Genomic DNA, 13,952 nt, shown 5'->3' with positions numbered 1-13,952 from the left:
GGGCTAAAAGTTCTGATAGTTGAATAAATTCTCATTATTAAAAATGTCAAGTTTGGTTTATTAAAATAAATGAATAAATTATTGTAACACAGGTAAGATGAAACAATGCTTTTCACACAACATGTTGTCATTAATGTCTATATCCCATCTTTGTTTCAGTGTCACATATACTACAGACCAAAGCAACTCATACATTAGTCAAGGATTTTTCATTTCCTGCATCAAGCCCATTTCCCTTAACAGGAATTAGTTATTTTGATTAGCAAAATATTTATTTTAAAAGAGTTTTTCATGATGTGCATTTTAATCATGGTAATCTCAAACTATAATTTGTAACAGCACTGTAAAATAAAGTTGCTGCCTTAAAATGTTAAGTACATGCAATCAACTTGAATGTTTAAGTCATTTCAACTTAAATTACATTTAACACTTAAAAATGAGTTGAATCTTACAAAAACAGTTGAACATTGTTTAACTTATTTTGATGAGTTAAAGCAATGTCAAAGTTTGTTATAACTTATCGATCATATCATTTTACAAATTAAGTTATGACAAAATGTTTTTACATACAAAGGTATGTACAAACATTTTGTCATAACTTAATTTGTAAAATGATATGAATAACCCATCAAAATAAGTTAGGCAATTTTCATATCTAAAAAAAAAGATATACAAGAACACATTTTTAAGTCAGTTTAATGTAATTTAATTTGAAATGACTTAAACATCCAAGTTGTACTTAAAAAAGTTTAGGCAGCAACTTTTTTTTTTTTTATACAGTGAGCCAACTATACTGTAGTTCAATATAGAAAGCGGTGGAGAGAGAATAATAATTTTTGAAAACCAACATTACACTCATTATTGACAATTGTTTTACAGTTGAGTTACAGCAGACATTTTGAAAAGGCTGCTGTTGAAGTCAGTCAAACCTGTTACAACCTGGTTCAGTTGCTTTGTCAGTTTAGGCAGATAACAGTATATCAACAATGGAAAGAAAAAAATATTTGTAGGCTGAAACTGCAGCCATGTTCAGGTAACACTTAGTTTGTTCCTCAGAACTGTTCAAATGAAAACTGCATTAGATGTTTGCTTACAAATGAAATGTGTTACAACTACCTTGCATGTAGCTATGATTTCGTATTGTAATATTGGTAACACTTTACAAAAAGGTCTCGTTTGTTACCACTATTTAATGCATTAGCTGACCAAACAATGAGCAATATGTGTTTTACAGCATTTATTAATCTTTATTAATGTTAGTAAATAAAATAATATTGTTCATTGTTTGTTCATAGTGCATTCAGTGATGTTACAACATTTGATTTTAAAGATGTATTATTCGTTTAAATGAACATGAATGAAGATTATCAAATGCTGTAGATGTATTGATCATTGTTAGTTCATGTTAACTAATTTAACAAATTACATCTTATTGTCATGTAAACGTAACATTTTAGAAAGCAAACCCACAGTTGATATTGGACATTTTTTGAGTGTGATAGACTCATAAAAAACACAAAAATATCTGTTATCATTTATTTGTACAAACATTCAACCTATATCACCTTTATCTCTCTGTACTCTTTATAAATTATAAAAAATAATGTACAATTAGTTTACTATGAACAATACATTATGACCTGATAACCCCGAGGTTTCCCTTGCCCTGCTTGAAGTAAGCACTCGGATCTCTTGCGCTTTTGACATTTGCACATTGCAACTTGAAGTTTGTCAAGTGGCCTCAGTGTCCCGAACATGTGTTCAGGTACAAAGAGCCAGTCAAAGAATGTGGGGGGCATATACAGTATCTGCTAAAGAACATGGTACGGTATTGTGCGTTTGTTTGTCTGGTGGAAGCGAAGGAGACTGCAAATGTGTATGTTGCCATTGAAGTTATGTGTGTATGTAGGTCTGCTGTGTTGGGAAAAAATACTTGCCAACATGCAGAGTGCTATATTGTCATGCTCTCTATACGAGAACATTTTACTGCAACCCGTTACCTCAATGTTCCTCCACTGACAAAAGTTAGTCGCAAGGCAAACTGATAAAATATCAGAGGTGTCTATAGATACTGTACACCATAGCAGACTGAACAAATGTGTGCAGTTCTCAAATCTCGGTCTGAGTGGATTTGTATAAGTTTGTTCAATTTGACTGTGGTGCACAGGAGTAAGAAAATGGCTTACAGTCTTCTGAAAGGTCAGACTTTTACCACCTCGCCGACAGCCTGAGGAAGTCAATGGTTTTGTGTGGCTTTTCTTTTTTTTTTTTTTAAACAGAGCAAGATAAAGCTCTCACTTCCCTACCTTGGCTCTTTTCTTGGTTTTCTAAAGACTGCACATATTGCTTAGAAAAATAACTAAACAAAATGCAACCAAAAAGAGAAACAAATTCACATGTACATATAAATATCAGGATAAATATCAGATGTGATAAACAATGTATAATAGCCATTTAAAGCTGAAGACATTCAACAGATCCGTAGTCTCTCGTTTTAGAGGCTCGGGAAGAAGCTCGATGAATAAACCAGAAAAAATCTCTTAAGACACATAATTTAATACATTAAAATAGCAAATATACTATTCAAAGTTCTCGGATTTGGAGTCCAGTCAATCACAGAACTTGCAGGATGATTGACAGATGACATCTTCATAACAACAGAATGGTGCCATTGTTCCATTGTTTACTGTGGTTCCTCTGGGTATATGGTCCAGTTTTCCTGTTACACACAGTTTACCAAGAAGACAAACAATTCATGATATTTAGCATGTTTCTTCAGGGTCTTTGAGATTGCTTTCTTATGTATGTGTTTCAACTGGAAATCTTCACTGGATTTTGATTGAAACTGAAGCTGTGGAGCACTTTCTCATTTTGACAGTCAGTCAGCCCAGACCTCGAAGGTGTGTGAGAGGTCTAGCGTTGCTGGGATAAGCGTTTGTATGAGTGTATGTGTATGTGTATGTGTATGTGTGTATTTTCATACATGGAAGCCATTCTGTTGAATGTGGAGGAACTGCAGTCGTAGTGCTTGTATGCTGCTCACTATCCTCCTCTGGTGGCCAATCAGAGTCACTCCGATTCTTCTTACATCACTGTTTAGAAAACAATGAAGGTGAGACATTTCAAACTGGGTTACATAATTGGCAAGTTCATAAGATAATAGTGATTAAGGGTGTGAATATGAATATAAAAGTAATTTAAGCCATTCAATGTTAGATCTACACTACTGTCTATAGAGTGAGGGAGCTTAACCCCTTATTGGCATAGCTACAGCCATTACATATTTAAAACAGTAATATCCTATACTAAACCTAAACTAATATTGACAAACTATATATCATTTGAAAGCTTACAATCTCTAGTTTACATATTTGGTGACTGATTTTCAAAATAAACTACAGAGTTCCCTTTCGAAGGGAACTCGACAATACGTCATCGACGCTTTGGGGAACGCCTCAGGCGTGACAGGTGTCTGAAATCACAATCAAATCACGGCAATCACATTGACCGGCGACAGCCCGTGAATCATTACGTGAATGATTAACGTGCGACCTGGAAGTATATAAGGGCGCCTTGCAAACATGACAAATCATCCTTTTCGTCTTCAGGGACTGTTTTGTCTGTAACCGCTTTTGAAAATCAGGTATTTATGAAATGCACTGAGAAGGCTGAGTGTTTTCAACTGTGCTTTTTCTGTCTGGAGGAAGAGCGCGCACAGGCAGTTCTTGAGGGAACTGCCTGTACAATTGCGAGCGTTTTTCTTTGAGAACGCTCCGATCTCGTCTGACCCTCTCCTTGAGAGAAGAGGGCTCAGCATCTGGGTGAAAAAAAAAAAAAAAAAAAAGGGATCCCAGATGAAGCCCGCCGATCGCCTTGAGAGGGGTATAATCCTCTCAAGCGATGCGGCGGCTGACGAGATTAAGCAGTGAGTGCTTTTCCGGACAAACAGGAGATGGCTGATGAGGGTGGTGATAATCAATCTTCTCAGCCACCCTGCCCCGTGTATGCTGAACTGGTGGTTTTATGGTAACGTTGGGGGAAAATCGCTCACTATGAGAGCGTTTTTTCCTCAGTCATAAAACCACTAGCTCAGGTGAGCCTTTCATTTCTTCCCGATCTCATACTGAGATCGAGAGGACATGGAAGAACCCATACTCTGCCCGTGTCCACCGACATCAGCGGGCTAGTCTCACTGATGTTGAGGTGATAGGAGAGCATGGGTATGTGTCGATGCCGCCCATTGACGAGACGTTTGCAACTATCTCGTGTCTGGACAGGCGTCTACACTGAGAGCTCAAACCCTGCCAGTTGAATGGCAGAGCATACACGCCAGCGGGTCAGGCCGGTGCTACCCTGCACATCATGGTGGTGTTGCAGGTACACCAGGCCAATCTGCTGGGGGATCTCGTCCAGGGGGTGGGGCCCCTGAGGCGGTTACTGAGCTGCGCCACGGAGTGAACCTGGCCGACATCGGGGAGAAGAGAGAAAGAAGAGAAAAAATCTTTCTCCTCGATTCGCCCTCGCCCTCTGAGCTTTTTGGCACCTCCGTGTAGGCGGTGGCTGGAAAGTTCAGAGAGGCGAGGGCGCGCTCAGCTGTATTAGGACAAATACATACCGCTGAGATCCGTATCCACACCCAGACAGACGGGAGGGCCTGGCCCATCATGGTCCGGGGACCTTAGACAGGGCCAGAGAGCCAGTGTCGCCTCTCGGGCGCCTCCTCCGTGGAGGAGTAGATCGCTGTAGAGGTGCAACTCCCGCAAGAAGAGGGATCTGAGGGAGGTGATCCAGCACGATTGCACACAGCATTGGCATGGATCACCTCCCCCTGAGGGCGTGATTATATCTTAGCCCTCTCCTCTCTTCCCCGACTCCCCAGACACTTTCTACATCAGGCCTGAGGCTGGGCTCATGGTTAGAACAATGTTCTGTTGGCCTGCCTCTGCTTGGTTAGGAGAGTGCCTCTTTCAGGCATGTATAGGTGGTAGACCCCATGTTCATAAAGAACTGTCTGGTAAGTCTTCACTTCGCACGCCGCAGGTGAGCTGAGTGGTCTTCTTTAAGAGTAATTTGTGTGCAACTAACACTAAAATTTATCTCTCTACAGACCTCGTTCCCTGTATAGAGCTATGGGGTCATGTAAGGTACATTTTTGGATTATTAGGGCCCTGAAGTCCCCCTTTAGGTGGCTAGAACGACTATCTTAGCCCTCGGGTGTTAGCCACCTCAGGGTAGAGTAGTTGGTCTCCCTCCCATAGGATTTTCATCTTGGAGTATAGACTGACGCTAGTGCTTCAGATAGATCTTATGTCCGGTCCATGGGACCGTCTGACTTCCTTCCTGAGTACATCGCCCCCTTGAGCTCTGTTTGGGTTTTCAGTGGGCTGAGCGATTCTGCAGCCAGTTGTATGAAATAATAACTATTTTTCTAGTAAGGCTGTGGCTCCTCCGAGCCCTCAGGTAGATCTATGCTTGCAGGCTGGCCCTCACCAGGGCCGCCTCTGTAGCTGGCCTAGGCTGTGCCAGGGATAGTGGAGGCGCTCTGCTTAAGCATTTCTGCCTCTGAGCCTTCACTGTGTGAATATAGGTTCCTAGCATCCCTGTATGACAGCCTCCTCCAATGGGAGTCGTTAGGCCAAGGCCCGCCCCCTTCTCTGCATTCTGGGGCGACAAGTGTAATGCAGCGTGGTGCAGAGGCATGGTTTATAAAGATCCTGGGTTAGGCCTCAAATAGGCCTCCCCGGTACAATGTGTCTTTATTGAGCAGGGTTAGGCCGCCTTTCGCCTCACGAAGAGGCTGGGTCTGTCTGCCCGACCCTGCCGTGCAGAACTAGCATACGGATATGGGCTGCCAGTATAGGCTTTACTCACCTCGCTGAGCTACTGCTCAAGCGTCGGGTTGTAGGTGGTTGGCTCACAAACAAGCCCCACTCCCCTAGGTTGGGCACAGATACTTTTTCTGTCACCCCTAGAGCCACTGGCGGGCCCGCACCCTGGTAAACCTCAGGGTGAGGTGGAGAGTATTCCCCTGTGATACAGGGCAGGTCTGAGTCCTTCACTTTCAGTTCTGTATTATCCTACCTCGCACCACTATGGCTCGGGTTGAGCGGAAAGTTCTAGCCTTCACTTCTTTTTTGGTCGAAGTACGCTCCCCTGAAGCCAGAGCATTGCCATGAGCTGACGCCCATGCTTACAGATGGTAGGCCCCTGGCTCTGGGGCCTCCATTGAGGCAGAGTGGCGTATGTTGTACTCCCCTTGCTCAAAGGGTGCTAGCGCTTTTGCTGAGTACACTGCCATGGGCAATGTGATTAGGTACCAGAATGCTGTAGGCGCTGTGTAAACAGCTTATCTGCCAACGAAGGCTGCGCCATTAGGTAGTAGGCCTCAGCAGGCCTCCTGTATGGGCAGCCCCCAAGTGGGCGCTGTAGGCCAGCTCACTTCAAAAAAAAGTGTTGCTGGCCTTGGTGGTTCGGGCAGTTGACTCACTGATGGGTAGTAGGCCCTAAACAGGCCTCCTCGGAAGTGAGTCCCAACATTGTGGGACTTACTTGTTGGTGTGGTATGATTCCCAACAGTGTACCTTTGGAGCAGATTGACTTGCTGTCAGCTAGTAGGCCCAACCAGGCCTCCCTGATAGGCGAGTCCCCAGTGGGCTGGCCTTAGCAGGCCGCCTTCGAACCGTCACCCAGATTCAGGGCTCATAGCTACCAGTTGTTTAAGATTACTTTCAGGTAGTAGGCCTCCTCAGGCCTCCCTGAAGGTGAATTCCCACTTACGGTGGCTATCAGGTAGTAGGCCTTACCAGGCCTCCCTGTAGGCAAGCCCAAAGGACAGGCAACTGGACAGCTAGCCTGACCTACTATCAGGTAGTAGGCCTCACCGGGCCTCCCTGAAGGCATGTTCTCATGTAATGTGATTATCAGGTGGTAGGCCGCTAACCGGGCCTCCCTGAATGTGAGCTCCCAAGTATTGTGGCTGTCAGGTAGTAGGCCTCACCAGGCCTCCCTGAAGGTAGTTCCCACATACTGTGGTTATCAGGTTACAGGCCTCACCAGGCCTTCCTGGTCATGAGCTCCCACATGCTGGGGTTATCAGGTAGTAGGCCTCACCAGGCCTCCCTGAAGGTGAGTTCCCTCATACTGTGGTTATCAGGTTACAGGCCTCACCAGGCCTTCCTGGTTATGAGTCTCCACATGTCAGGTTACAGGCCTCACCCGGCCTTCCTGAATGTGGGCTCCCACATATTGTGGTTATTAGGTTACAGGCCTCATCCGGCCTTCCTGGTTTTGAGCTCCCACACACTGTGGTCGCTAGGTTACAGGCCTCACCAGGCCTTCCTGGTCATGAGAGCTCCCACATACTGGGGTTATCAGGTTACAGGCCTCACCAGGCCTTCCTGGTTATGAGCTCCCACATACTGTGGTTATCAGGTTACAGGCCTCACCAGGCCTTCCTGGTCATGAGCTCCCACATGCTGGGGTTATCAGGTTACAGGCCTCACCAGGCCTTCCTGAATATGAGCTCCCACATACTGTGGTTATCAGGTAGTAGGCCTCGCCAGGCCTCCCTGTGAGTGGTTCCCCAACGATGCTGGGTTCTGGAAGCTAGTGGCCGCCTGCTATCAGTTCAGCTGGCCTTATTAGGCCGTTGCTAAAGCGAGCTCGTGCCCTGGCTCAACTAAAGTGTTCGTCCTCTGCTACTGGTTCCCTCCCGGAACTTCTCTGCCTACAGCCTGGTTTCCTACCAGTCAGTCCATTGCTCCCCTCACTGAGGGTCTCTATGAGTGTTTGGACTCCTGAGTCTGGTCAGACGGTCGTAGGCCTCTCGTGAGGCCTCCCAGTTAGATCAGCCCCTAGGCCTTCACAGGCCTCCTCAGTGTTTCAAACACAAACACTGGGTAGATCCGTGGATCGAGTAGAGAAACTCCCCTCTCTAGCAAGGGTTTAAAGCACTATGCTGAGTCATACTCTCCGGGATATCCCGTCTCTGAGATCCGGCCTGAGGTTCACTGCCAGCTTCGCAGTCCCTCGGGTTGGATGCTTTACCTAAGGCAAATGTCCAGAGGCTCTGTCTCCGGACAGACAGGAATTTGGCCAGACTGAAGTGTCCGACGTAGTGACACCAGGTCAGGCCGTCCTGGTGGCATTTCGGGTGGTATATTCCCCCGAATAGTGACTGGCTGGGGTTCCCTCGGGTTCCCTAGCCACATTCCCTAGAAGGGACCCCTTCTAATTTGAAGTTGTGGTCCTAGGCCTTTGAGCAGGCCCAGGTAGGCCTTCGGATTACATATTTGGAGTTCCTCCTGTTAGGCTTATAGCTTGGGCTATGACCGTAGGGAATGCTGTCACTGACAGCCCAGTGTGACCTGAGGGTGAGTGGTTCTTGCATTTCATTTGAATTTGCTGGTTCTGACAGTTGTCACTGCCTCCTGGCATGCACTCCCCTCAGCATGGCGGAGTGGGTATTTCGTTCCCCAAAGCGTCGATGACGTATTGTCGAGTTCCCTTCGAAAGGGAACGTCTCAGGTTACAACTGTAACCTTTGTTCCCTGAGAACAGGGAACGAGACAATACGTCTCCCTGCCATGCCTCGGGGCCTGCCTACCAAACAGTCCCTTCAGACGAAGGATGATTTGTCATGTTTGCAAGGCGCCCTTATATACTTCCAGGTCGCACGTTAATCATTCACGTAATGATTCACGGGCTGTCGCCGGTCAATGTGATTGCCGTGATTTGATTGTGATTTCAGACACCTGTCACGCCTGAGGCGTTCCCCAAAGCGTCGATGACGTATTGTCTCGTTCCCTGTTCTCAGGGAACAAAGGTTACAGTTGTAACCTGAGACGTTGTCGTAATTTATCAATTTGCAACAATAATATTTTCATACTCCTATAAGGCGTGGTCAGACCTTTATTTTGAAATAGTGATGAACATGAAAAATCATGAAAGAATGGTAGAAACCTCAGTTTGTTTTCATGCCAAGAGTTCAAAAGATAGCATCCATTCAATTGTTTTAGAAAAAAAGGTCTGAAAATGTTTTAAATATAAAGAAAAATAATAATAGATTCACCATTTGTGATGTGGCAGCGAGCTATAATGCACATACATGTTCTTTTCAAAATCTGCCAAATTTTTGCCAAACCATCCTATACTTCTGAATAGGATGTCTAATTTCATAAATTGTATGAAAATTGTAAACATAATGGTTCAGATCACTCATATGGAAATGGAGGCGCCCTTATATGGGCAGTAATAAAATCTCACTGAAAGCTTGTTTTTTGAGATATCAACCTACAATTTAATAATGGTTAATAAACCATACGCATCGATTTACGCCGAAAGAGTAACCCTTGTACTTGATGCACAACGTAATGATGAACGCGGTTGCCCAGCCCTGTTTGTTTGAACCGCGAGAGGCGTCAATTGCCGTCATTACATTGTGCGTCGTTTCAAGGGTTACTCTTTTGGCGTAAATCGATGCGTACGGCCGTCTGCCGGAAGCTAGTTATTTTAGTCGATAAAGTTTTAAATATAGATATTTTTTCTTACACGAACGCATCGCTTCACTTCAGAAGGCCTTTATTAACCCCCGGGGATACGTGGAGCACTTTAATTATGAATAGATGCGCTTTGATGGACTTCCAAAGACATACAGCCATTCACTCCCATTATCAAGCTTGGAAGAGCCAAAAAAAGAGGACATTTTTTTAAATAACATTTTTGGGTGACCTAACCCTTTAATGAATATGAATTAGCTTGTTTTAGGTTATTTACCTTGGCTAATCATTCATGTTAGCAGTTTATTATTATTTTAATCCTATAAAGCCTACTGCCTATTCTATTATTATATTTTATATAATTATATAATACATTAGAATTTCTAAGGCTCATAAGACTAGAAATATTAGAAATATGATGTTACAATGTACAGAGCAATGAACAGAACTTGCAGTAGCACTCACTCAATACTCATGGTGGATATGGAATCCAGGGTTGTGTACCCTGCTGCTATGAAGCTGTTCTTGTATTGACTCATTTTAATGGAATCCAACCAATCACCGATGGATATGAAGAGAGGGTATTCTGGCAAATCCTCAGGGGATTCAGGGAAGCTGTTCAAACACGCAACACATTATGTATGTGAAAAAACAACAGTCTGGCACACAAAGACATTCTAAAAGATTATTTACAGTCTTTTCCACGAGACAACAGTCAAGTTTAATTAAGTAAATACTAACAATTTCAGTTTAAAATGGTCATTTCAATACTGGCACTTGTTTTGATTCTAGTAAGCAATTAAGTAAAATGTAGATTTTATAATGTTGTTGTGATCGTTCTACCTATTTACATCCTCCACCAGTGTGAGCAGGCTGCTGGGATTGCGGATCAGCTTGTCTAGGAAGCTGACCACGTCACTAAAGTGAGGTCGTCGACTGCGTTCCTTCTGCCAGCAGAGAAGCATGAGCTGGTGCAGGGCCACGGGGCAGCCCATGGGCGCAGGGAGCCTGTAGCCCTCCTCTATAGACAGAATTACCTGCAGAAAAACACACAGAACCTTACTGGGATACAAATTCTACAAGTTCATTTTATTAATGCAATTTTAGGAAGGCCATCATAAAATACTTCAGCCAATTACTGGATCCCTCAATGTTTGGGTGTTTAAAATAATTAGCGAGGACAGTAATGAATAAACTAAAGGCATAATTGAACAGAATGTGTGTTTTAAATTGAATTAGAATTGGCCACATCCATAGGGAAGATGATTTAAAATTGCAATTAAAACAAATAGAATATACATTTCAGAGAAATATAACAGGAAATGGTATTCTGGGAGATGAAATATATTTGCAGATGTATTTTAAATATATTAAAAAAATATTAAATGTGTAAAATATTACATATTACACACACGCACGCATGCACACACATATTACAAAAATTTAATTTATATAAATATTTGAAAATGGCAAAATAAATACATTGCTAATACTAGATTTTGAAATATATTTAGATAGTTACATGTCATTTTCTCATTTATATTTATATTGTTCAAAATATATTTTAGAAAATACATTTCGCATTCAACCAAATATGTATTTTAACACTGAAAATGTATTTTCTGGCACAATTTGAAATATAATATAGCATTTGAAGGTTTAAACGATTAAACAACTTTGGCCAAATCTCCTAATCTCCACAACTGAATTCACATACATATATATAAAGTCTAATTATGGTAAAAACAACAACAACAACAACAACAACAACAATAACTGCCTGCCTGCCTAGAATTTAGTAATACGAATAGCCAAAGTTACTCACATCTTGATTGGACATCTCCCAGTAGGGCCGTTCCCCATATGACATCACTTCCCACATGACAATACCGTAGCTCCAGGCATCACTGGCTGAGGAAAACTTTCTGTATGCAATTGCCTCCGGCGCAGTCCAGCGGATAGGGATTTTACCCCCCTGACGAAACAAAAACTTTTCTTTTCATGATAATAGCAAGCAGCCAATAGATTTGTGTGTATAGGCAATCAAAGGAGATGCAGATTGCTTGTTATGTAATGATGAGTCATAATTGAGTTTTCTGTGGAATGTGATATTCTGTTTAGTGAAGCAACACACTCAGACCCCTGTATAAAAAAAGTTCAGAAGTATTCAGACTCATTTAGCATCTTATTATAAATCTAATTACTTAATCACTACTCGGAATAAGCCCTTAATCTCATATTATACAGCTTAGATCAACCCAATCCCATTCAATAACACACAACAAGCAGAGTAGTGCTAAGCTCCAGAGATTCGGGATCAGCTTTGGCTGTCTAAGAAGCACAGATTGTTATTAACTCTGAACAGCCCTGAATTTAAATGCACCAATATTGAAGTGGGTGCATGTGGCTTACTGTGGTGGTGTACGCTGCCTCCGGGTCGTCCTCCAGCACCCTGGACAGACCGAAGTCCGACACTTTACACACCAGGTTGTCATCCACAAGAATATTTCGTGCTGCCAGGTCCCGGTGGACATAGCCGATGTCGGACAGGTACATCATACCGGAGGCAATGCCACGCAGCATACCAACCAGCTGGATCACGGTGAAGTGCCCGTCATGCTTCTACAAAAGGCAAGAAGAGGAGCCAAAGGATGGAAAAGAAGACTTGGAGATGTCTATATTTTATCACAATGAACAAAAAAACATATTACACTTTAACCAGACCTGATTGCAACAACAAAAAAAGAACATTAGTTTTTGTTTGGGTAGTTAACGCATAAAAAATGTTCATTGGCCTTTTTTAATCAACATCAAAAAACAAAACAAAAATGATTTTATAAATAGTATAAAAGATTACAGTCGATGCTATGAATAGATTAAATTGCCATTTATCCTTGACTAGTTCATTTCAGATGCTGTGGTGTGATAAATTGCCTTCTGAAAATATAAATATTCCACATAGTCTCTCAATAAAAGTTTGGTCATGTAATAAGTAAGGGATAATGTATAGCGAGGCGTTTGTTATAGCGAATACAACCCCGACAGGCTGATCTTTACATGGCTACCTACCAAAAATATCAGTCATTTGACACAAAATATTGATTTAAAAAAGAGTTTATGGATTTAAAAACGATCATATTGCTTCCGTTAAAGAACACCGTGTCCATGGCAACGCTCTGTTTTTCATGACAACGGTGTGTTATACTTAGCAGCGGTCTGTTATCAAGAAATAACAGACCGCATTCTACATTACAATTCAACCAAGCCATGTAATAACTGGAGTTATGAACTGGTTCGATTCTTTCAAATACTGAAACCAAATTATTTTAATGACGTTCGGTTTATTTAAGGTGCGTTTGTGGTGGAATGTGGATGAAACCATAATGAAATACTTTCACCATTTTCCCTGCATTGCTGTTCAACAACACTACTGAATCTAAAGCTGGAACAACGTGAACAATGTAGCCCGATTCCTGAACCAATGACTGGCCTACAAGCAGGTTTGTTTCGTAAATCTAAAAACAGAACCATTTAGTCTGATACACAAACATATGACTATGAACTGGATATTTTTAGTCCATGACAAAATCTGTATTTCTTCTTCAAAATAAATAAAATAACTATTAATATAACAGTTAAGAAACAGTAATCAGAACCAATGATCATACCTACTGTAGTAAAATAACAAGCAAAATGGCATTTAAAATAAATATAGACCAGTGGTTCTCAACCTTTTTGACTCCAAGAGCTCCCCCATCCAAAACAATTCAAAGGCCCCATGACTTTTCCAGTCATTTGTTATTCACTAGATAGTATGTATTCAGCAATATTATTGATTTGACTGTACTGAGACTAGATGAGAACTGAGCTGAGCTGACACTGTTTTCTCCAGAAATGCTTATAGCTGAATTGAACTAATTCCATAATTGATGAACTTTACACAGTCAGTGAACAGTAGTGAATCCACACTGAACTGACCTCAGCGGAATCACTATTTTCTTTTTAGAGCTGCTCTACAGCATAATTGAACTATGTTTTTATCAGTGAATCATTATTTTCCTGTTTACTCATGTAAAGCTGATTTGAAACAATCTCTATTGTATAAAGTGCTATATTTGTGACTTGACTTCACTTGACAAATGCTCATGGAGTGATGAGACTTTAGCTGCGGTCCAATTCAGAGGCTGCATCCTTCAAAGGGCGCGAAGGTTGGACCGAGCGCTGTTAAATGGGACGGTCTAGCCTACGGAGGACTGTTCTTGTCTCCTAGCAACTCCGAAAGCTGCCGTTGATGAGCGGCAGTAACGTTCGTACTGGACTTTTTATATTCAACTGCCTAGAAACAAAACAGGGTTCAAAACCGGTCTAGATATGTTCCCCTTGGTGCATTTATGTACACAATAAAGAACATAAACTATATAAATTTGCATCTTGGTAAGCTGTAAGTAAACATTT

General features: G+C 42.2%; 1 protein-coding gene across 3 annotated transcripts in view; it reads right to left on the bottom strand.

Annotated features, from left to right (window-relative positions):
- Positions 1-1,523: 1,523 nt before the first annotated feature.
- Positions 1,524-13,952, bottom strand: part of epha6 (eph receptor A6) — a gene marked incomplete at its 3' end in the record, with an annotated part of 142,628 nt that continues 130,199 nt past the window's right edge. Inside the window, exons 13-18 of one of the 3 annotated variants that reach the window (XM_079615760.1) lie at positions 11,910-12,119; positions 11,323-11,472; positions 10,341-10,534; positions 9,963-10,112; positions 2,984-3,092; positions 1,524-2,719 (exon numbers count right to left, since the gene is read on the bottom strand). In XM_079615760.1, the coding sequence (XP_079471886.1) occupies positions 2,684-2,719; positions 2,984-3,092; positions 9,963-10,112; positions 10,341-10,534; positions 11,323-11,472; positions 11,910-12,119 (849 nt within the window). Of the gene's footprint in view, positions 2,720-2,977; positions 3,093-9,962; positions 10,113-10,340; positions 10,535-11,322; positions 11,488-11,909; positions 12,120-13,952 lie in introns of those variants that run through there. The other 2 variants (XM_079615758.1, XM_079615759.1) reach the window with 2 other exon arrangements.

Source organism: Phoxinus phoxinus (genome assembly GCF_949152265.1).
Source record: "Phoxinus phoxinus genome assembly, chromosome: 6".
Lineage (NCBI taxonomy): Eukaryota > Metazoa > Chordata > Actinopteri > Cypriniformes > Leuciscidae > Phoxinus > Phoxinus phoxinus.
The sequence above is the reverse complement of the archived record's forward strand: the minus strand, read 5'-3'. Positions and strand labels throughout refer to the sequence as shown.